The following is a 25658-nucleotide window of genomic DNA, read 5'->3' as shown; positions in this document are numbered from 1 at the left end:
TAAGCTCTCTTGTGGAAAGTATGATTCATGTGTAGAACGGGCACACAAGCACAGGAAGGTTGTAGGAGTGTGTGTATGGAGATGTCTTTCATCTCCTGGATGAAAATTATACTCTTTCCCATTCATTTCCTATGGCGGTCATTTTTGACTGTAAACAAAAAAAGTGTGACCAAGTTGAATAAATCACTCAAAATTCAAAGAAAGTAGTCACAATGTATGTGTTCAAATGCCTTTTGTGAAGGATATAAGGTCTTGAGGCAATCTGATGAAAAATGCCATATTTATGGTACAGGGAATGTGTAAATCGGTCATTTTTGACCGGAACAGTGTTAGCAGGATAAATAAACTTTACTTAGTTACTTACTTACCATCTGTTTATGTGTAACATTACTGAATCGACACCTCTGTCTTAATTTACGTCTCCTTTTCAAGTTATAGCCAATTCTTCCTGCACATCCATAGAAGGTTTGAGATTTCGTAATTCCAGTTTAGGCAGTAAGTTCAACAGTGTATAAAACGTTTACTGGGACATTTAACCACTTTATTGACTCAAATAAGATTGAGTATTAAACCACCTTGATGGGAATTGATGGGAAAACAGTCCTGTCTTCCTGCAACACAACTCAATACTGACGCACAAGGCAAAGTCCACAAGTTTTATTGTCAACTCTGTCGCAACAAGGAGATTAATCAATGTGATTCAGTCTGCATATATATATCTGACAGAGACTCCTGTCATCACTCACCTGTCTGGTACCTGAAGAACACTTCACATTTACCTGACTGCTGCTTCTCTCTGTAAGTCGTCATGCTTCAACGTTGCTTTATTTTTGTGTTCATATCTTTCTCTTACTTTTCAATGCTTCTAGTTTTCAGACTGTGAGCATCCACCTCCCTCCAGACGTTCATTAGCTTTCATCATGAAGATTCTGCTGGTCCTCTCTGTTCTCCTCTGTGCTGCTCTGTCCATCAGGGCTGCAACAGGTCAGACATAATACTGCTTTTAATCTGGGATTATTGTCATTAGTTCTCATTGTTCTTGTTTTATCATTGTATATCTGTACTGTTTTTTGGTTTCTGTTTTGTTTTCATGTAAAGGGCCGTGGAGTACATTTTAAAGCGCTATATAAAATACATGTGTTATTGTTACGCTCAAATACATACCATACCATACCATATACGTACCATTTCAATAACATATTTTAGACTATTGTGAAATGTAGATGATATATTGAAACATATTTATAAGGACAGACTGATGCCAGTCTGATGTAGGTTACTGTAAAACACTGATCTACATCAACTATCTTTGCCGTTCCCCCCCCCCTCAGTTGTTGTAGCTGAGGCTGCTGCAGTACCACAGGAAAACCAACCTGCACCAGAATCAGGTACTGGCTTTTTGTTTTAAACTTTCCGAGTTGATCAGTCAGATTACAGACCAGCATGTAGCAATGTACTTTTCTCAAACATCTTCACTTAATTCAGATAATCTTGCTGTAGCATGAAGTATATTGGTCATTCAGTTGGTTGTTAGTTTATATAAATTAAAAAGTGGCACTATGGAGATAGGTGTGGCAATGTGAGACTAGTTTAAAAGTAACATTATTGGGGGCGTCCTCTAGCTCACCCTGTAGAGCGTGCGCCCCATGTAGGCTGAGTCCTGGGTTAGAATCCAACCTGGGGCCCTTCGCTGCGTGTCTTCCCCTCTCTATATCTCCCCCTTTCCTGTCTATCCACTGTCACTATCGAATAAAGGGACAAGCCCCCAAAAAATAATCTGTAAGAAGTAACATTATTGAACATCTTACAGCAAACATTACCTCTAATAACTGTGAGGTGTGCATTCAGGTGTCTCTTCAAGTTTGTAACATTCTTCCAGCTATTGTGTAGCTGCAGATCTTCTTCTGTTTTTTTTCTGACCAAGCCTCACTGTTGCCATCATGTACTCTTCCCATCACTGTCTCACGTTGGCGGAGCTCCTGCAGCTGTTCCAGGCTTCACTGTTGGCAAAGCCACTGGGAAGATGGTTCAGGCACGCAGAGAAATATATGTGCAGCCATCCAATAACATGAAGGAAATTTGGATTAAGTGACTGTTTAAACAAAAACAGCTGTTCTAATTTATTCGCCTCTTTTTTCATCAGCGATATCAAATGGATATTTAGTCAGTTGTTGTTTAAAGGTCCCATATCATGCTCATTTTCATGTTCATACTTGTATTTTGGAGTTCTAGAACATGTTTGTACATGCTTTAATGTAAAAAGTCTGAATATTCCTGTATTCACCCTTAAATGTCTGAAGCGCTCCATTTTAGCTCCTGTCATTTTAGGACCCACTCCTGAAAAAGCCCAGTCTGCTCTGATTGGTCAGTGTTTCCGGGTCTTCCACACCTGTGCTGTCGGTGTCTCTGCACCGTCATTGCGGCTGGGGAATGATTTTCACGGCACTGTAGCGACACTACCTATATAGTTGTGACTGACATCATGACCGTACGGAAGCCCTGACGGCTCGTTAAAGCACCTCGACCTGGTTTATATTTAAAAAAAGACATGGTATCTTACTTTTTAAAGTATGGGACCTTTAATGACAACCATTTTAAAACACTATTTGGGACAAATTGATTAAATGGGGTCTTTAAAACTTATAAAAGTGGGTTTTAGGGACAACAGGAAATATAATCCGTGAGATGTTGCTTAGTACATACCTTTGTAACTGTAAAACACTGATCTACATCAACTACCTTTGCCGTTCCCCCCCCCTCAGTTGTTCCAGCTGAGGCTGCTGCAGTACCACAGGAAAACCAACCTGCACCAGAATCAGGTACTGGCTTTTTGTTTTAAACTTTCCGAGTTGATCAGTCAGATTACAGACCAGAACGTGTCACCATGTACTTTTCTCAAACATCTTCACTTCAGATACTGTTGCTGTAACATGAAGCATTGTGTATCATCACAGCAGGCGTTGCTCAGTTTCTTCTTGAATCATTAATGACATTTCCATTTGAGCTGAAGGAAAACTTTTAATTTGACAGTCTGACTGTACTTTCTAACCTAATTCATTCATTCCTTTAATTAAGCAATATGTAGCAATAAACCAATCTGCTGCTCTTTATCACCTGGAAGCTCATACAGGTATCAATGCTGCCACATTTTGGGATTCTCGTAGTAACGTGATATCAATATGATAAAAACTTATCCTTTCAATTTTTTACTTTCTATATTTCTATCCAGCTTTGTCTGAAATGACAAAACAATGTGAATTGAATCTTACACAAATCATACATAAATCAGTTTACCTTACAGACTAGGCTTTGCCCGCACAGAGAATTTGGCCCACCCATGAGAAAGAGAGAGACATCATGGCTTGCAAACGAGCGAAGCATGGCAGTTGGTCAAGGCCACACCCCCACCCTCCACCTTGCCCCCCCTCTCTCCTCCTCAATAGCATTTAAAGCTACAGACACAGAAATGGCACATCCTAAGGAAAGCTCATTGTGGGACTGGCTCTAGTGGCTGTAATTCTGGACCAAAGCTGAATTTTGGGAAAGAGACTTCAGATACAGTATTAGGGGACCACTAAGGTCTATATAAAGAGACTTCAGATACAGTATTAGGGGACCACTAAGGTCTATATAAAGAGACTTCAGATACAGTATTAGGGGACGACTAAGGTCTATATAAAGAGACTTCAGATACAGTATTAGGGGACGACTAAGGTCTATATAAAGAGACTTCAGATACAGTATTAGGGGACGACTAAGGTCTATATAAAAGAGACTTCAGATACAGTATTAGGGGACGACTAAGGTCTATATAAAGAGACTTCAGATACAGTATTAGGGGACGACTAAGGTCTATATAAAGAGACTTCAGATACAGTATTAGGGGACGACTAAGGTCTATATAAAGAGACTTCAGATACAGTATTAGGGGACCACTAAGGTCTATATAAAAGAGACTTCAGATACAGTATTAGGGGACCACTAAGGTCTATATAAAAGAGACTTCAGATACAGTATTAGGGGACGACTAAGGTCTATATAAAAGAGACTTCAGATACAGTATTAGGGGACGACTAAGGTCTATATAAAAGAGACTTCAGATACAGTATTAGGGGACGACTAAGGTCTATATAAAAGAGACTTCAGATACAGTATTAGGGGACCACTAAGGTCTATATAAAAGAGACTTCAGATACAGTATTAGGGGACGACTAAGGTCTATATAAAAGAGACTTCAGATACAGTATTAGGGGACCACTAAGGTCTATATAAAAGAGACTTCAGATACAGTATTAGGAGACCACTAAGGTCTATATAAAAGAGACTTCAGATACAGTATTAGGGGACCACTAAGGTCTATATAAAAGAGTCTTCAGATACAGTATTAGGGGACCACTAAGGCCTATATAAAAGAGACTTCAGATACAGTATTAGGGGACCACTAAGGTCTATATAAAAGAGACTTCAGATACAGTATTAGGGGACCACTAAGGTCTATATAAAAGAGACTTCAGATACAGTATTATGGGACCACTAAGGCCTATATAAAAGCATCCAAAAAGCAGCATATCATAGGACCTTTAATGGATTAGTTGTTTGGTCTGTAAAATGTCAGAATATGGTGAAAAATGTTTCCCAAAGCCCAAGTGTCCTCAAATGTCTTGTTTTGTCCACAACTCAGAAAATATACACATTTAAGAAGCTGGAATTAAGAGAATTTTCTTTTTTTCTTTTCATAATCAATGACTCAAACCTCTAATACAGACCTGTTGTTGCTGGGTTTACAGAGATGGATGCTGCTACTGATGTTGCTGATGGCAGAGAACCTGTTCAACGTCAAGGTAAGAAAATCACATGACATATCTTCACAGTAACATGAGGCGGCTGCTGCTGGAGCCAGAAAAAACTTCTCATTCATTTCTGTCCAGAGATACTGAAGAAAATCACATAATGAGTAAAAAAAGATCAAGTTTAGTATTGATTGTAATTATTGTTTTTTCCTTATCGTTCCAGCCCGTTTTGATTTCTGCCTTGAAGGTTGGCATAGTTTCCGTGGTAACTGTTACTTGTTAGCCAACCAGGCTTATTCCTGGAGCAGTGCAGAGGTAATAACATAGTTTATTACAACAGTACAGTATAACATTGTTTTGAATTAAAAAACCAACTCCTCCTCTCCTCTTGTCCTGTCCTGCAGAACTATTGTGCCGGCTTTGGTGGCAGTCTGGCTTCAGTCCACAACGTCTTGGAGTATAATTTCCTCCAGCGTCTGGTCAAGACTGGGGGCCACACTTTTGCCTGGATTGGAGGTTACTATTTCCAGGTTTGTTCACATATTTAAAAAGCCTTTATTTTAGAAGACCTCTGGTTCCCTCTGAGTAATTTCTAGACTGCAACGTATTCCTTTTTCTCTTGAAAGGGGAACTTTGTTTTTTTCAACCTGGACCCTATTTTTTTTTTATGTTTTTGTGTCTAAGTGACTAATGGGATGGGAGCAACAATATTTGAAAATGATCCAGTTTAAGCAAGATTAACGTTAATGGGCACTTGCACACCTTCAATTTCCGTCCACTAAAAGTGACAGACTCAGATTATTATTCTCAGTGTCTGACAACATTATGGAAAGCATCCCTACAGAGATAGACCTTTTAGTTAAAGAGTAAGATCCTTTTTGTTTAACTTGAAACATCCCCAAAATCGCTATAGCCAATCCCACCAGACTCCATTTAAATAAACAGTAATTTTAACATTGTAGGAGACACTTCATTTAAAGTCTACAGAAATAAAATAAAACTGTTAAAGACTGTCTTGGTTCATCTTTCCACTGTTCCAACAATCACCACTCTGTTTTAGCTGAAACAAAACCCTAATTCACCCATTTATATGTGGAAATATGCTGGCTCTATATACTCTAAAAGTATTGTTTATTTAAATAGAGTCTGGTGGGTTTAGTGATGGTGATTTTGAAGCTGTTTCTGGTTAAACAAAAAGGATCTTACTCTTTAACTAAAAGGTCTATCTCTGTAGGGATCCTTTCCATAATGTTGTCAGACACTTAGAATATTAATCTGAGCCTGACAGTAGTGAAAACAGAACTTGACGGTGCACATTTGTCCTCTAGGGTTACATTGCAGCCCAGTTCACGGCTGCCAGTTACAGCGCTCTCGCTCAGTACTGGACCGATTGCAAAGATTTTTGTTTACATTAGTCACTTAGACACCAATGCATGGGAAAATAGGATCCAGAAATTACCTCTTAACATTTAACCTAATCTTCAATCAAAGTAGATTAACATAGTTTGTGCATATTTTATTAAACTTAAATTCCATTTTTAGGTTGTTTTCAGTTCATCCATTAGGAATAGAGTTTTGGTTTGAAATTCATTTTGTAAAATATCATATGTGATTCAGTTTTTTTTTTTAGAAAAGTGAAACATTCTTTGTGAAAATTGATGCAGTCTTTGTTTGTTTTTTAGTCAGAAATGCCCTAATTCTACACTAAAGGGTGTTTAAACTAAACGTGTACTGAAGGGGACTGTAATGTTGAATTCCTCCAGGGTTTGTGGAGATGGGAAGATGGCTCAGTGTTTGACTATACCAACCAGGGATCAATGAGTTCCACTTCCAGTTACCAGTGCCTGCGGGTCAACTCTCAAAGTAAGAATAGAAAACCCACACACGGTCAACTGTCGTGAAAAAAATACTTCGGTCATACGATCATACATTAATACAAGTTGATTGATGTCATTGTGTTGACATAGCTGATGATGCTGATGTTTTTGCAGCATCCATTGGCTGGTCCAATAACGTCTGCACTGCTGGCTACCCATTCGTCTGCCAGATAAGGCCAAACTGCTAGTCGTCACAGTGTGTGCAGTGCTCCTCCTGACTTCTACAGATGATACTTAAGCTGCTGTTTGTTCATTATAAGACTGCATGTCACTGTCATGATTTATACATGCTGGACCAAAAATATGCATACACACTATTTGCAACACAAATCTCAGCACAAATTAATTCATTGTTGATTGTATTCTTTACATTACATGTGATTTAGCTGACGCTTTTATCCAAAGCGACTTACTATTGATATATATGTCAGAGGCCGCACGCCTCTGGAACAACTATGGGTTAGGTGTCTTGCTCAGGGATACATTGGTTGATGTATGTATATATATATATATATATATATATATAATTGCTGTATCCACCTAAAGAGTGTAATAAACTGTCTAATAAAAAATAAATTTGTGAGCTGTTGTCCAAAAAGTTGTCTTGAATAGAATGCATGTGTTACATCCACCAAATGAGAGAAAACATACCTCAAAGCTAGACGGGTTGAACGACATGAATAACACATATGATGTTGGTCAATGTAAAAGATGAAGCGTGAAGAAAGTTTGTTTGTCGTAGTACCACTTAGTTTTGTGTGAAACCGCTCAGTGAACTACAGCTTATGTCATCTTGCACAATTTACGTCACCTAGCTTGCTGCTTGGCTTGGTCGCTAGCTAACTAGCTAAGCTATACTCCACAACACAACATTATCTTACCTGATGTGTTCTATCCAGCAATGCAAAAGAACGAACACTCGTTGCTCGTGATCATAGCTTCAGCTGGACATCACTTATGCGACTTTGAAGTGAGTAGTCTTTCTAATTACATATTTTCACAGTCTTGTACTTCTACTTCTTTTAAATTGACGAACAACATATGTGTAATTCATGGCTCAATTCAAACGGGATCAAAACATTATTTGTCTCTCCAATTTCACTACTGTAGATATGTTTTCCAATGAGGTCCCGACGGTTGCACACAAAAAATGGAATTTTGCGCACAATTCAGAAAATATGATGCTCATGAAAAGGACCAGACTCCAGACCATAGTTTGTACATCTACAAAGTATATAGAGTTAGCCTGGTTGACACCAGACCCTTCTCAGTTGTAACTGAGAGTGGGTCTGGGGAAGGCTCATTCACAGCTCATTTCCAAAAGGGCGTTACCAACGGACGCCACTCAAATGCCTCTGGGCGCAATTGGATAGTCCTTCAACCAATCAGACCAACGATCCGGGTGACGTAGCAGCGACAGCGGCGTCAACGGGTTGCTGTGCTTCGGTGGGCGTCATGTTGAATGTAAACAAAAAGCTGCTCGCTGTCGATGCGCTATCGTCACCGTGTAAAGCCCGCCTCAACGGTTGTGATTGGTTCCTCGATTTGTAAAAATTGGAAATGGGCTTGAATGGGCTCTTGGCCAGACAGACTTGCAGAGCAAATCTCAAATTTTCCAGAAGTTCGTCAAGGTTTTCCCAGGCTAATATAAAGTGGCAATCCTTAAGATTTCAGTCCTGGTTGATTTATAATTACTATTTGAGTGAGAACAATGGAATTGTGCTGAGTTTAGCAGTCTGGAGCATAGAAATAGAATGAGATTTATGGGAGAATGGCAGGGGTATGCAGCAATGGTGTAGGGTAGGAGTGAAGTAAGGGAGGCTGTAGTCTTGCATTGTCTCGGGAAGGAACTTGTTTTAGTGGAACATCTGCACCCCGCAAAAGAAAACGCTCCATAAAATATTAAATGAAGTTAACTGTTCACACAATACAATAACGTGAGCTATTTAAATTAGCTGATACATAGTTAAACGTAATTTACTCTTACCAGTGTATCACTGTGTGTACTTCATCCACAGCACTGGTTCTCAAACTGTGGTACAAGTACCACTGGTGGTACATGAGCTCCATCTAGTGGTATGCAGATGAAATCTCTGATATATTTTTTTAAAATGAAATAAATTAATTTAAAAACATAATATAGAAATACTACAACATTTTCAATAACAATACTTTAACGATGATCAGTTCAAAGTAATTTAAAAAAGTGTTTGTTTAAGTGTAAGATTTTTGTTTCGATATCAGCTTGCTAACGTTACATCGTTACGTTCATGCACGGAGTGCGCATACATCCATGATTAATTATGAGCTGTGATGCAAGATACTATAAGCAGAGGTAAAATGAATGGTTCAAAAACACTGCAATCGTGGCTCCAAACAGGAACTATTAGGAAGACAAGTGTGGATGAGGATGAGAATATTTCGAGCAGCCCTGTTGAAACTATAGTGGATAATAGTGATGCTAGTCGCTACTTAAGCAGTAGTACAGTCTCCACAGAACCTGCTAGCAGCAAATGATGCAGAACAGTAAGGAGATATGACCCAAGTTACCTCAAGTTTGGCTTCAGTTGGAGCGGGACGGAGGATGTAACGTTACAGCGTGGCTGTGGCTGCCAATAAATATTGTTCTTAGGAATAAACCTGCCTTCTGCGTGAACTGTCCGTAGCTGAATAGGGTATGCCTATGCTACTGTATTTTAACGTGGGCCATAATGGTGGTCCTTAGAGAGCTTAATATTTTGTGGTACATGATGAAAAGTTTGAGAAACATTGGTCCATAGCAATCCCACCAATCTGCCCCGAAACGTCCCAGTAAGATAGTATTTGCTGTAAACATGTTCTTTTTAAATCTATACAATCATTCACCAAAAGAACCAAGCAGGCCTGCCTTGTTGCACGATCCACATTGTCTTCAAAACCTGCCAGTTTCAGCATGTAGCTTGCTAGCTTAAAGTTTGTTGTTTCCCGTAGCGAAGGCAACACACAGAGAGCGGAACGAGAGGGACATCGCACCGAATGTCAGGCTTTATCTGAAAATGTACTTTTTTCCAGTTCATGTTTATTTGAGTAGGGACAGATGCTTAGACATACATGTAGATATGTGTGCAACAAACCTCCAATGTACAGCATCACAGCATTTATAGCTATTGCTAATTTCCACTGCCTGTCCCTAGAGGGGCTTTTAAACAGTCATGAAATCAAACATTAAACATTGCCACAATTTAAAATATATAAAGCACATAAACATACAAGACACCTACATCTGTAATAGTTGCACCATGTCACAGAGAGCCTGAGTTGCCTGTTCATGTAAAAACTTCCAGATGAGATTGGAATTTGCAAATGCAATGTAGTTGTCAAATCTTAACATGTTCAGATCTCTCAGGACATGACAATGATGTGATCTGGTCGGCCTTTTGTCCAATATTTTCTCTCTAATGGTTTAGTTACATATGCACTTGCCTGTGACCATGAGGTAGCACAATAACTGAGGTGTGAAAAAATCATTGTGTGCAGGGGCACAACTACCCAGTGTCAGAGGGGTATGCAGCAACAATTTTGACGCCCCAAAAAAATAAATAATAAATAATTTAAATAATAAAGGTTTGTAGTATAGTAGTAGTAGTAGTTTGTAGAAGTATATCAGCGACGTTAACGGTCGCCCGGTTGCCCTTGTCAACCAAATTGTGACAATTGGCAACCTAATCATCACCCCTGGTTGATGTGATTTAAGTGGTGAGTGGCTTTCCATCTCTGTCTGCACTATTTCCCCCCCAAAAAGGACACAGTGACTAGGTTGGTCAACAGAACTTCAAACCACACTGGACATTTAGTTTTGTGTGGTCTAACTAATAGAACTCCTACCTGATGTCATCACTGGTCTCATCTCTACCTGATGTCATCACTGGTCTCATCTCTACCTGATGTCATCACTGGTCTCATCTCTACCTGATGTCATCACTGGTCTCATCTCTACCTGATGTCATCACTGGTCTCATCTCTACCTGATGTCATCACTGGTCTCATCTCTACCTGATGTCATCACTGGTCTCATCTCTACCTGATGTCATCACTGGTCTCATCTCTACGTGATTCCATCACTGGTCTCATCTCTCAACCCGGTCTCACGGCAGTTCGTGTAAATGTCATGTTATTTTTAATCTATTGATACGTGTTCACAGGGACGTTTTTCTCGTTTTTTTACGTGGTGGCCAGCACGAAATACCCTACGGGGAAAGGACGCCTCACACTCCAGGAGACGGCCGGAAAGGACGCCCCATATGCTTGGAGGTGTCTGCAAGGCGGCCGCAAGGCGGCTGCTGGGGATGCGACTACAGGAAAAGGACGCCACGCCGGGAGACGGCTGAAAAGGACGCCTCACACGCCGGGAGACGGCCGCGGGGGACACGCGACAATAACGGGATGGCGGAGGTTGGGTTTAGGAAAAACACTACAGGGAAAGGGCGCCTCACATGCCGGGAGTTGGCCAGTGGGGACGCGCGACAATAACGGGACAGTTGTGATTAGGAAGACTACGGGAAACAAAACGCCACACGCGGGACGCGATCCCCGCTCGCCCGGGTGAAAGTCTTTTATACTTCTCCCTACCATTTTCGTGCTGTGACCACAAAATATGCTTCCCATTGAAATACATTACTTCACATTTCTGTGCTGGCCACCACGTAAAAAATGAGAAAAATGTCCCCGTGAACACGTATCAATAGATTAAATAACGTGACATTTACACAAACTGCCGTGAGACCGGGCTGCATCTCTACGTGATGCCATCGCCGACCTCATGTCTGTCTCATTCACTCCTTGCCTGTGTTCTTCTCCACTAAGACATAGTGTCAAACAACCAATCTACAACCAATCTCACACCTGAATGAAATGAACTCACTGTTAAATATAGCAGCCTAAATTCAATTATTATCAGCCTAGTGATGGCATCATATAAGACAACTATTATGCAGTAAGGTTGTGCTGCTGTTGAAATTACATTCACATTTTGAATTTTAAATATATGTATTTTTTCATATTTATTTATTTTTCTTCTTGTCATTTATTGTGCATGCTACCTTATATTTACCAGTTGTTATTTGACCTTAATAAAATTGAGATATGTCATGCATGGGATTGGTACCATAGGGTAACCAAAATCTAAATGTAGCTATCAGAAACATTGGTTTACATTAAGTTAGCAAACACTAGCCAGTCTGTTAACATGGATATTTGCAAGCCTCCAAGTTTGGTAGCAAATGCATACATGATGCATGATTCCATGGTAAACCAGAGTTATAGCATTAGTTATGTTTTCCAGATTATTGTCATTTACTGTACATGCTACTTTATATTTATCAGTTTTCAGCTCAGCAACCTTGGTTTTGCATATTCTAAGCTAGCTGTAAACCCCCATTTGGCTGCTACATTCCCAGTGTTAGCAAACGCTAGCTAGTCTGTTAACATGAATATTTACAATTAGCCTCCAAGCACAGACGTCACACTTTAAATCCTACCTGTTGCCTTTCACCATCCACTTATTTAACTGCTGTCGCATCCCTTGACATGTCATCTCCTTTTCCCTCTTTCTTTTTCTATTTTTAGCCTCAACAGCTGTTTTGCTTTGCTCTTTTTCCATAGACTGCTTACTGCTCATACGCTCGTACCTGCTCACTCAGCGCTCACGGCGGCGCCCCCCCCCCCCCCCTCACCCCCTTCTATGTCAACATTCTATGATGGAATCTTATGAGACAGGGCGCCTACTCTAGCCTGTTAGTCCTCTAAAATCTTATATAATAACATTGAGGAAATGCAGAAATTATTTAGAAACAGCAGCTACATATTGAAAATACTTTTTTTTTTTGTTTACCATCGCTTTGGCGCACCCCATGGTGCTGCGCCATTGTGCGGCGCATATAGTGCATACCCACTTTTTTTGCGCCACTGAGACCCGCCCTATCTGCCTCTGAAGGCCAAACTGCAGAAAAACTATGTGAAGGAGGTGTTGGCAGGGATGAAAGAGATTACTGGGTGTGGGGGTAGAAGTAACAGACACCAGGCAGCCGTGAGAGAGCAAACGGGCTGAACTGTTACTTTAAAGGCCCTGACACACCAAGCCGACGGCCACAGCTGACGGCCACCTGTGGCATCGCCTCTCGTCACTTTTGTCTGGGCCAAAAATTAGCACTGGAACACACCGCACAGACCGCAGCCTACTGCCAAGTACCACATACGTTTTGCGCATGCGTGCAAGGAAATATTGTGCTTGTCAGGAAAAAGGATGAAAGTTGGAGGTTTTGTGTTGTAGGATTTTATTTAAAATGTGACTGATTTGACCAGTCTGGCCCTAAAAAGGCCAGACTTAATCTGACTCCAATTCTTTGGTCACTATTTTGTGTTCATGTACTGGTAGATCAGAGAAATAAAACTCAGGAATCAAATCAAGACCAAGATTCGTCCAGTTAAAGTTAATAACAAGTTTAGTGAAAGATATTGCAGAATACAAGTACATGTACATGGATCTGATACACAAAGGTAGAGTCTCTATCTCCTAACGGACCGAGAGAGTTTCCCCTAGCATCAGGTACTGCTAAGTTAAGATACTGTCTATTTATCCATTTCTGTCCCATCCCTGGTGGTGCTCTCATCAGATTGGATCCAGTCCAGATCTTCTGGCTCCAGCCGGCTCCTAACTAATTTGTAACACTGTATAAAAACATGACCTTGACTTCCAATTCTCAGCTCAGAAGAAGCCAGCCGCTATTGTTGGATTTTGAACACCTGTGTTTTAATCTCCAGCAAACTTTAAGGAGTTTTCATGAGAGCCAGGTCATTTCCATACAGTGTCACAAATCCCGCGCTTGCAAAGTGCTGACCATTGTTTGCCTCGTTCCCTCCCCCGATCAGAGAGGATCTTTCTCACACTCCCTTTATAATGTCTAATCACTGTAAAACTAGATGGCCTCTCATAATCCAGGGAAACAGAGGCACTGAGGTCAGCACCATGAACTCTAAAACCTTTTCTTAACACTTTCACAAAATATATTCTAGCAGTGTAGACTACAGGAAGTTGAATGCACTCACACAAAAGGATGCCTACCCTTCCCCGTATCGAGGAATCATTGACTGGGCTCAAAGCTGCTTATCTGGATGAGGTGGTGGTGTTTTCCCCTGATTTCAACAGTCATGTGCTCCACCTGGAGGAGGTGTTCCGGCGCCTCCACCAGCATGGACTGAAGTTCCAGCCCAAAAAGTGTCACCTGTTCCAGCGGGAGGTGACTTCGTAAAATCTTTTCTTGGCTTTGCTGGCTATTATCCATGTTTCATACCTGCCTTCTCCAAGATTGCAACACCATTGAATGCCCTGACACATGGTACTGCTGCACATGAGAAGAAGACCGCTCCAATTAACTTGTCTTCAGAGTGCCAGCAAGCCTTCAACCAGTTGAAAGAAGCCCTACTGAATGCACCTGTTCTGGCATATGCTGACTTCTCGCAACGACCAGAGCAATGACCAGAACTACAGCACCTTTAAGCTGGAACTGCTGGCCCTCATATGGGCAGTCACATAAAAGTTGAAAGACTATCTCTGTGGTGCAGAATTCACTATTTTTACAGAAAGCAACTAGGGCTGTCAGCGTTAACACGTTAATCGCGATGCGATTAAGGGCCAACGCAATGCGATTAATTTTTTTTAATCGCATTAATCGCATGCCTATTTATTAATTTATTTTACACTTCACTTGGCTTTGCGTCGTGCCTAACAGGCTACTATTTTGACCCTTTGCAGCACCGTTACTTATCATCAAGCTGCCACTTCCTCCTAACACATCCTGCTGCTGCAGGCTGCAGCATGATGTAGAAACACAGCAGCAATAACTCTGAATGGAGCTTTTTATTTTCCAAAACTCCCGGACGGCTCGTAGACAATTCGAAAGCCATATGCACATTGTGTAAAGCCGAATTAAAATATCACCGAAGCACGTCAAGCTTGAGCTACCACCTACGGAGCTAAGCATGGTACAGTTAACGTGATGCTACCCGCTAGCATGCTACCCACTCAGGAGAGTGCTACTTGCCGACCTGTTGATGAAACCAAATCCCAAAAAATTACTACAGCTCTTGCGAAACGGGTGGCATCTACCTGCAGACCTGTCAGCATCCTGGAGGACTCGGGTCTTAAAGACGTACTACGGTTGGCATGTTCTGACCTGTCTCGTTGCTGTCGAGAGGGACAGTAGTTTTCACGGATACACAACCTGTATGACACGGAGAAAGCAGCCACACTGGAACTGCTGCAAGGTGCTGCAAACGCTGTCTCATTAACCGGTGATCACTGGACGTCAGTGAGGAATCAACATTATTTAGGAGTTACTAAACACTATATTGACTCTAGTAAGGAGAGGGATTTGTAGTTTTTTAGTTAGGTACTTGGAGGAATTGTGCAATAATGACAGATTCACACATTTTTCTTTTGTTTACAGTAAATAAATAATTACAAATCTTAAAATCAAGTTCATAAAGTAACTTTCTTTGCATTCATTTGATTCCCAATCAAGATACACTGGTAAAAATGGCTTTCCATTCTTAATATGTACTTAAAAAGTGTTCTGAAATGCAAAATAATAGAATTTTAATCATGTGATAAAATATGCGATTAATTGCAATTAACTATAGAAATTCAGCGATTAATCGCGATTAAAAAAAATTAATCGTTTGACAGCCCTAAAAACAACTCTTTGGTGCACCTTGAAACAGCCCGGCTTAGAGCAGTGGAACAACGATGGGTTGCCCAACTGGTGAATTTCAAGTACACCATCAAATACCGCTCAGGTACACAAAACAGAAATGTTGATGCTTTGTCTAGATTGCCTGCATAAAAGAGGGGTACGCCATCAGTGCATGCTGACCTGGTCATGGTTGAAGGAGACAGAAAATGAAGTAGTCCCACAGGGGACTCTACAGGGGACTGGGCTGTCTCCTTTTCTGTTCACCTTATACACCACAGACTTCCAGTACAACTCAGAGTCATGTCACTGTGACTCTGCACTTGTTGGGTGTATAAGGGATGAACAGGGGGGAGAGTACAAAGCACTGGCAGACAACTGAAATTGCCCACTCTGGGATCAATGAATGATATCTTATCTAATCTAATTTAATCTTTGTCTTCTCTTTCCCTATATATATGATGAGGATGTCCCAAAGATGGTGCAGTAAACTGTAAATGAAAAATGGGTTGGGGAACTTTCCAGAAGGAAGTCCCATGTATTTCTCTAGGTTATCTTGATAACTGTGTCCTTGACTGAGTCGGCCTCATTACACCTATCAAGTAATTGCCTTATATAGTCAGAGTTGTAGGAATAACATAATGTCCTTCCTTATTGTTGCATTCTTTGAGTTAGATATTCTTTTATTTCGATGTATTTCGATAAGTTAATGTTAAATGGATGGTTAGGTTGGAGAGGGAGTGAGCGAGGAGTTATGTATAATATGCTCTTGTATATTTCACGGCTTTACAAACCTTTAAGATGCTTGAAACAAGTGCATTGTAGTCTGCTGTATTAAATGGAAAATGCAAAGCATAATTCAATTACAGAACATTATATTATTTATTTCTTAAGTAAAGAAAGAAATAAGATATTGGCTTGTAATACTCAAGTAACTTTAATACTCTCCAACTCTACATGGGCAAAATCTGTATTTCCTTTTCAAATTATTTCACTGTTCACTCCCATTAACTAAGATACCAAGTAACATTACAAATGGGCAAACATGTGCTTTTTACTTAATTTAAATGGAGATTGCTGCTGTTTTGGAGAACCATGATCAAAATTGTCTTTATTTCTAAGAGGAAACTAAATCAAAAGGCATTTTTGCTGACACTAGATCATATAGACCAGGGGTCACCAACACGGTGCCCGCGGGCACCAGGTAGCCCCCAAGGACCACATGAGTAGCCCTCAGGCCTGTTCTAAAAATGAAAATTGAATATTGACATTATCTGTTTCCCACCTTGTTAAGTCATTGTTGATAATTATTGTGAGAAATCATTAACGTGATCAGTGTCTTCACATAGATGAGTATCATTAATCATTAATAATCATATATAACTAAAGGCAAACTGAGCAAATTTGTTATTTCAGAAGAGTGTATCAAACTGGTAGCCCTTCGTATGACTCAGTACCCATGAAGTAGCTCTCAGCTTCAAAAAGGTTGGTGACCCCTGGTATAGACACTATATCGTATTAAGTTGCTGTGAGCTGAAAATTCTTCCTTCTCACTCAGACTCCCCCTCTATGCTCACCCTGGGTCCACTTGTTCAAATGTGCTGCTAACGTATAATAACAGTAATAACATGACCCTGTGAATCAAATCCATACATCAACGTTAACAGTTAAAGTGTAACTCTCGCCAAAATGCAACCTAGGGTCTTTTTGTGAATGTACCCGAGTCAAACTTTCGTTTAAAAACATATTTAGGACGGAATCGCCACTTTTAAGATTTACCAAATTTTCTTTTTTCGGTCAAATGGCCTTTTGAATGGGTGTGCTAGGGGCACTTTTATGCTAACCTCAACATTTAGAGCTACGATGAGTTGTTCAAAACCTTTCTTTTTAGTAAATTCTGTGAACACAAACAATGTTGTCAATGCTTTCGTTAAGGTGTAGAGACCCTGGAGATACTTGGAGCAAAGTCTCATGTTGTGTTGAGCCTTCTTAGTGGTTTAAAAATAGTGATTTTGAGGCTAGAACATTTATTGTAAAAAGAACCTTATTAGAACATTAACATCTACAGCATGTGTGTGTGTGGGTGTGTGTGTTTCTGTGTGTGCGTGCATGCATGTGTGCGAACATTGGTGGTTCACATGCAGAAGTGGCAACATGACAACATGAAATGTGTGTGTGTGTGTGTGTGTGTGTGTGTGTGTGTGTGTGTGTGTGTGTGTGTGTGTGTGTGTGTGTGTGTGTGTGTGTGTGTTCTTGTTTAACTATATTCGTGGGGTCCAAAAACCAGGAATACAGTATACTTGTGGGGTCTGGACAGCTTTGTGGGGATAAAATGGTGGACCCCACAAGGTTAAAGGTCTGTTTGAGGGTTAAGACTTGGTTTTAGGATTAGGGTTAGAATTAGGTTATGGTTAGGGTGAGGGTAAGGGTTAAGGTTAGGCATTTAGTTGTGATGGTTAAGGTTAGGGTAAGGGGCTAGGGAATGCATTATGTCAATGATGGGTCCCCAAAAAGATAGTGCCACGCACTATCTGTGTGTGTGTGTGTGTGTGTGTGTGTGTGTGTGTGTGTGTGTGTGTGTGTTTCTGTGTGTGCATGCATGTGTGTGCGAACATTGGTGGTTCCCATGATTTACACTAAACTGCTTTGGGAAAGGTGTGTTCCATGTGAGGGAAGGACATGTGAGGAGGAGTAGTAGGAGTATGTAAAAGAGATGGGTTCCAATAATTTACATGAGATTGATTTGTTTGGCAGGTGTGGTTCACATTGGGGGAGAAGTACATTAGTTTAAGAAAACACTGGGCAACCATAATTTACTCTAAGCTCTCTTGTGGAAAGTATGATTCATGTGTAGAACGGGCACACAAGCACAGGAAGGTTGTAGGAGTGTGTGTATGGAGATGTCTTTCATCTCCTGGATGAAAATTATACTCTTTCCCATTCATTTCCTATGGCGGTCATTTTTGACTGTAAACAAAAAAAGTGTGACCAAGTTGAATAAATCACTCAAAATTCAAAGAAAGTAGTCACAATGTATGTGTTCAAATGCCTTTTGTGAAGGATATAAGGTCTTGAGGCAATCTGATGAAAAATGCCATATTTATGGTACAGGGAATGTGTAAATCGGTCATTTTTGACCGGAACAGTGTTACCAGGATAAATAAACTTTACTTAGTTACTTACTTACCATCTGTTTATGTGTAACATTACTGAATCGACACCTCTGTCTTAATTTACGTCTCCTTTTCAAGTTATAGCCAATTCTTCCTGCACATCCATAGAAGGTTTGAGATTTCGTAATTCCAGTTTAGGCAGTAAGTTCAACAGTGTATAAAACGTTTACTGGGACATTTCACCACTTTATTGACTCAAATAAGATTGAGTATTAAACCACCTTGATGGGAATTGATGGGAAAACAGTCCTGTCTTCCTGCAACACAACTCAATACTGACGCACAAGGCAAAGTCCACAAGTTTTATTGTCAACTCTGTCGCAACAAGGAGATTAATCAATGTGATTCAGTCTGCATATATATATCTGACAGAGACTCCTGTCATCACTCACCTGTCTGGTACCTGAAGAACACTTCACATTTACCTGACTGCTGCTTCTCTCTGTAAGTCGTCATGCTTCAACGTTGCTTTATTTTTGTGTTCATATCTTTCTCTTACTTTTCAATGCTTCTAGTTTTCAGACTGTGAGCATCCACCTCCCTCCAGACGTTCATTAGCTTTCATCATGAAGATTCTGCTGGTCCTCTCTGTTCTCCTCTGTGCTGCTCTGTCCATCAGGGCTGCAACAGGTCAGACATAATACTGCTTTTAATCTGGGATTATTGTCATTAGTTCTCATTGTTCTTGTTTTATCATTGTATATCTGTACTGTTTTTTTGGTTTCTGTTTTGTTTTCATGTAAAGGGCCGTGGAGTACATTTTAAAGCGCTATATAAAATAAGTGTTATTGTTACGCTCAAATACATACCATACCATACCATATACGTACCATTTCAGTAACACATTTTAGACTATTGTGAAATGTAGATGATATATTGAAACATATTTATAAGGACAGACTGATGCCAGTCTGATGTAGGTTACTGTAAAACACTGATCTACATCAACTATCTTTGCCGTTCCCCCCCCCTCAGTTGTTGTAGCTGAGGCTGCTGCAGTACCACAGGAAAACCAACCTGCACCAGAATCAGGTACTGGCTTTTTGTTTTAAACTTTCCGAGTTGATCAGTCAGATTACAGACCAGCATGTAGCAATGTACTTTTCTCAAACATCTTCACTTAATTCAGATAATCTTGCTGTAGCATGAAGTATATTGGTCATTCAGTTGGTTGTTAGTTTATATAAATTAAAAAGTGGCACTATGGAGATAGGTGTGGCAATGTGAGACTAGTTTAAAAGTAACATTATTGGGGGCGTCCTCTAGCTCACCCTGTAGAGCGTGCGCCCCATGTAGGCTGAGTCCTGGGTTAGAATCCAACCTGGGGCCCTTCGCTGCGTGTCTTCCCCTCTCTATATCTCCCCCTTTCCTGTCTATCCACTGTCACTATCGAATAAAGGGACAAGCCCCCAAAAAATAATCTGTAAGAAGTAACATTATTGAACATCTTACAGCAAACATTACCTCTAATAACTGTGAGGTGTGCATTCAGGTGTCTCTTCAAGTTTGTAACATTCTTCCAGCTATTGTGTAGCTGCAGATCTTCTTCTGTTTTTTTTCTGACCAAGCCTCACTGTTGCCATCATGTACTCTTCCCATCACTGTCTCACGTTGGCGGAGCTCCTGCAGCTGTTCCAGGCTTCACTGTTGGCAAAGCCACTGGGAAGATGGTTCAGGCACGCAGAGAAATATATGTGCAGCCATCCAATAACATGAAGGAAATTTGGATTAAGTGACTGTTTAAACAAAAACAGCTGTTCTAATTTATTCGCCTCTTTTTTCATCAGCGATATCAAATGGATTTTTAGTCAGTTGTTGTTTAAAGGTCCCATATCATGCTCATTTTCATGTTCATACTTGTATTTTGGAGTTCTAGAACATGTTTGTACATGCTTTAATGTAAAAAGTCTGAATATACCTGTATTCACCCTTAAATGTCTGAAGCGCTCCATTTTAGCTCCTGTCATTTTAGGACCCACTCCTGAAAAAGCCCAGTCTGCTCTGATTGGTCAGTGTTTCCGGGTCTTCCACACCTGTGCTGTCGGTGTCTCTGCACCGTCATTGCGGCTGGGGAATGATTTTCACGGCACTGTAGCGACACTACCTATATAGTTGTGACTGACATCATGACCGTACGGAAGCCCTGACGGCTCGTTAAAGCACCTCGACCTGGTTTATATTTAAAAAAAGACATGGTATCTTACTTTTTAAAGTATGGGACCTTTAATGACAACCATTTTAAAACACTATTTGGGACAAATTGATTAAATGGGGTCTTTAAAACTTATAAAAGTGGGTTTTAGGGACAACAGGAAATATAATCCGTGAGATGTTGCTTAGTACGTACCTTTGTAACTGTAAAACACTGATCTACATCAACTACCTTTGCCGTTCCCCCCCCCCTCAGTTGTTCCAGCTGAGGCTGCTGCAGTACCACAGGAAAACCAACCTGCACCAGAATCAGGTACTGGCTTTTTGTTTTAAACTTTCCGAGTTGATCAGTCAGATTACAGACCAGAACGTGTCACCATGTACTTTTCTCAAACATCTTCACTTCAGATACTGTTGCTGTAACATGAAGCATTGTGTATCATCACAGCGGGCGTTGCTCAGTTTCTTCTTGAATCATTAATGACATTTCCATTTGAGCTGAAGGAAAACTTTTAATTTGACAGTCTGACTGTACTTTCTAACCTAATTCATTCATTCCTTTAAATAAGCAATATGTAGCAATAAACCAATCTGCTGCTCTTTATCACCTGGAAGCTCATACAGGTATCAATGCTGCCACATTTTGGGATTCTCTACAACGTGATATCAATATGATAAAAACTAATCCCTTACATGTTTTACTTTCTATATTTCTATCCAGCTTTGTCTGAAATGACAAAACAATGTGAATTGAATCTTACACAAATCATACATAAATCAGTTTACCTTACAGACTAGGCTTTGCCCGCACAGAGAATTTGGTCCGCCCATGAGAAAGAGAGAGACATCATGGCTTGCAAATGAGCGAAGCATGGCAGTTGGTCAAGGCCACACCCCCACCCTCCACCTTGCCCCCCCTCTCTCCTCCTCAATAGCATTTAAAGCTACAGACACAGAAATGGCACATCCTAAGGAAAGCTCATTGTGGGACTGGCTCTAGTGGCTGTAATTCTGGACCAAGGCTGAATTTCAGGAAAGAGTCTTCAGATACAGTATTAGGGGACCACTAAGGTCTATATAAAAGAGACTTCAGATACAGTATTAGGGGACCACTAAGGTCTATATAAAGAGACTTCAGATACAGTATTAGGGGACCACTAAGGTCTATATAAAAGAGACTTCAGATACAGTATTAGGGGACCACTAAGGTCTATATAAAAGAGTCTTCAGATACAGTATTAGGGGACCACTAAGGCCTATATAAAGAGACTTCAGATACAGTATTAGGGGACCACTAAGGTCTATATAAAAGAGACTTCAGATACAGTATTAGGGGACCACTAAGGTCTATATAAAAGAGACTTCAGATACAGTATTAGGGGACCACTAAGGCCTATATAAAGAGACTTCAGATACAGTATTAGGGGACCACTAAGGTCTATATAAAAGAGACTTCAGATACAGTATTAGGGGACCACTAAGGCCTATATAAAAGCATCCAAAAAGCAGCATATCATAGGACCTTTAATGGATTAGTTGTTTGGTCTGTAAAATGTCAGAAAATGGTGAAAAATGTTTCCCAAAGCCCAAGTGTCCTCAAATGTCTTTTTTTGTCCACAACTCAGATATTCAGTTTCCTGACACAAAGGAGCAAAAAACCCAGAAAATATTCACATTTAAGAAGCTGGAATCAGAGAATTTTCTTTTTTTCTTATAAAATTCTTTATTTCTTATAAACAATGACTCAAACCTCTAATACAGACCTGTTGTTGCTGGGTTTACAGAGATGGATGCTGCTACTGATGTTGCTGATGGCAGAGAACCTGTTCAACGTCAAGGTAAGAAAATCACATGACATATCTTCACAGTAACATGAGGCGGCTGCTGCTGGAGCCAGAAAAAACTTCTCATTCATTTCTGTCCAGAGATACTGAAGAAAATCACATAATGAGCAAAAAAAGATGTGTTTAGTATTGATTGTAAACGCAAGAATGGAATTGTTTGGTATTGTTGTAAGTTATTGTAAAACCTGAAAAATGGTATGCTGTATTTGCATATCTACTTACTTTGTAACAATATGATTTTGTGAAATAGGGGCAGGACCAAATAAGCTATTTGCTTCCGCCTGCTCCTTCTCAAACTAATCCTTTTTGTATTTTTATTTTTTTGGGTTTTTGTTAAATTCTGATTGTTTGTGTTTTTCCTCATCGTTCCAGCCCGTTTTTATTTCTGCCTTGAAGGTTGGCATAGTTTCCGTGGTAACTGTTACTACTTAGCCAACCATGTTTCTTCCTGGAGCAGTGCAGAGGTAATAACATAGTTTATTACAACAGTACAGTATAACATTGTTTTGAATTAAAAAACCAACTCCTCCTCTCCTCTTGTCCTGTCCTGCAGAACTATTGTGCCGGCTTTGGTGGCAGTCTGGCTTCAGTCCACAACGTCTTGGAGTATAATTTCCTCCAGCGTCTGGTCAAGACTGGGGGCCACACTTTTGCCTGGATTGGAGGTTACTATTTCCAGGTTTGTTCACATATTTAAAAAGCCTTTATTTTAGAAGCCCTCTGGTTCCCTCTGAGTAATTTCTAGACTGCAACGTATTCCTTTTTCTCTTGAAAGGGGAACTTTCAACCTGGACCCTATTTTTTTTTATGTTTTTGTGTCTAAGTGACTGATGGGATGGGAGCAACAATATTTGAAAATGATCCAGTTTAAGCAAGATTAACGTTAATGGGCACTTGCACACCTTCAATTTCCGTCCACTAAAATTGACAGACTCAGATTATTATTCTTAGTGTTTGACAACATTATGGAAAGGATCCCTACAGAGATAGACCTTTTAGTTAAAGAGTAAGATCCTTTTTGTTTAACTTGAAACATTCCCAAAATCTCTATAGCTAATCCCACCAGACTCCATTTAAATAAACAGTAATTTTAACATTGTGAGAGACACTTCATTTAAAGTCTACAGAAATAAAATAAAACTGTTAAAGACTGTCTTGGTTCATCTTTCCACTGTTCCAACAATCACCACTCTGTTTTAGCTGAAACAAAACCCTAATTCACCCATTTACATGTGGAAATATGATGGCTCTATATACTCTAAAAGTATTGTTTATTTAAATAGAGTCTGGTGGGTTTAGTGATGGTGATTTTGAAGCTGTTTCTGGTTAAACAAAAAGGATCTTACTCTTTAACTAAAAGGTCTATCTCTGTAGGGATCCTTTCCATAATGTTGTCAGACACTGAGAATATTAATCTGAGTCTGTCAGCGGCAACAACAGAACTTTTAGTGGACAAAATTGACGGTGCACATTTGTCCTCTAGGGTTACATTGCAGCCCAGTTCATGGCTGCCAGTTACAGCGCTCTCGCTCAGTACTGGACCGATTGCAAACCTTTTTGTTTACATTAGTCACTTAGACACCAATGCATGGGAAAATAGGATCCAGAAATTACCTCTTAACATTTAACCTAATCTTCAATCAAAGTAGATTAACATAGTTTGTGCATATTGTATTAAACTTAAATTCCATTTTTATGTTGTTTTCAGTTCATCCATTAGGAATAGAGTTTTGGTTTGAAATTAATTTTGTTAAATATATGTGATTTTAGCACTTTTAAAATTATTCTGTTGGCATTACATTGTTTTTTTTTTTTTTGAAAAGTGAAACATTCTTTGTGAAAATTGATGCAGTCTTTGTTTGTTTTTTAGTCAGAAATGCTCTAATTCTACACTAAAGGGTGTTTAAACTAAACGTGTACTGAAGGGGACTGTAATGTTGAATTCCTCCAGGGTTTGTGGAGATGGGAAGATGGCTCAGTGTTTGACTATACCAACCAGGGATCAATGAGTTCCACTTCCAGTTACCAGTGTCTGCAGGTCAACTCTCAAAGTAAGAATAGAAAACCCACACACGGTCAACTGTCGTGAAAAAAATACTTCGGTCATACGATCATACATTAATACAACTTGAGTGATGTCATTGTGTTGACATAGCTGATGATGCTGATGTTTTTGCAGCATCCATTGGCTGGTCCAATAATGGCTGCACCACAAGCTACCCATTCGTCTGTCAGATAAGGCCAAACTGCTAGTCGTCACAGTGTGTGCAGTGCTCCTCCTGACTTCTACAGATGATACTTAAGCTGCTGTTTGTTCTTTATAAGACTGCATGTCATGATTTCTACATGCTGGATCTCAGTACAAATGTATCCATGTCAGTCAAGTAGGGTTTTTAGGCTATGTATTTTTTTAACAACAGCAGTTTGGAATGTAAGGCAATTGTAGGGGTTGTGATTGCTGATTGTATTCATTACATTACATTACATTACAGGTCATTTAGCTGATGCTTTTATCCAAAGCGACTTACATTTGATATATATGTCAGAGGTCGCACGCCTCTGGGGCAACTATGGGTTAAGCACCAAAGGCATGTGTTATATCCACTGCGCCATCACACCCCATAATATATATTGCTTTATCCGCCTAAAGAGTGTAATAAACTGTATTCTTAAACAATAAAAAATAAATTTGTGAGCTGTTGTCCTAAAAAGTTGTCTTGAATAGAATGCATGTGTTACATCCACCAAATGAGAGAAAACATACCTCAAAGCTAGACGGGTTGAACGACATGAATAACACATATGATGTTGGTCAATGTAAAAGACGAAGCGTGAAGAAAGTTTGTTTGTCGTAGTACCACTTAGTTTTGTGTGAAACCGCTCAGTGAACTACAGCTTATGTCATCTTGCACAATTTACGTCACCTAGCTTGCTGCTTGGCTTGGTCGCTAGCTAACTAGCTAAGCTATACTCCACAACACAACATTATCTTACCTGATGTGTTCTATCCAGCAATGCAAAAGAACGAACACTTGTTGCTCGTGATCATAGCTTCAGCTGGACATCACTTATGCGACTTTGGAGTGAGTAGTCTTTC

At 40.0% G+C, this 25658-nt stretch overlaps 1 protein-coding gene across 4 annotated transcripts in view; it reads left to right on the top strand.

Annotated features, from left to right (window-relative positions):
- The window catches only part of LOC116060577 (natural killer cells antigen CD94-like), a 41029-nt gene extending 16134 nt beyond the window's left edge, over positions 1 to 24895 (top strand). For 2 of the 4 annotated variants that reach the window (XM_031314221.1, XM_031314219.1), the window contains 9 exons: positions 1332 to 1388; positions 2763 to 2819; positions 19542 to 19598; positions 20974 to 21030; positions 22502 to 22555; positions 22934 to 23025; positions 23115 to 23240; positions 24513 to 24612; positions 24741 to 24895. In XM_031314221.1, coding sequence (XP_031170081.1) covers positions 1332 to 1388; positions 2763 to 2819; positions 19542 to 19598; positions 20974 to 21030; positions 22502 to 22555; positions 22934 to 23025; positions 23115 to 23240; positions 24513 to 24612; positions 24741 to 24814 — 674 coding nt within the window. In that variant the 3' untranslated portion in view covers positions 24815 to 24895. Of the gene's footprint in view, positions 1 to 669; positions 799 to 869; positions 985 to 1331; positions 1389 to 2762; positions 2820 to 19541; positions 19599 to 20973; positions 21031 to 22501; positions 22556 to 22933; positions 23026 to 23114; positions 23241 to 24512; positions 24613 to 24740 lie in introns of those variants that run through there. The other 2 variants (XM_031314222.1, XM_031314220.1) reach the window with 2 other exon arrangements.
- Positions 24896 to 25658: the final 763 nt, after the last annotated feature.

The sequence above is a fragment of the Sander lucioperca genome, chromosome 4 (genome assembly GCF_008315115.2).
Source record: "Sander lucioperca isolate FBNREF2018 chromosome 4, SLUC_FBN_1.2, whole genome shotgun sequence".
Taxonomy (NCBI): Eukaryota; Metazoa; Chordata; class Actinopteri; order Perciformes; family Percidae; genus Sander; species Sander lucioperca.
The sequence above is the reverse complement of the archived record's forward strand: the minus strand, read 5'-3'. Positions and strand labels throughout refer to the sequence as shown.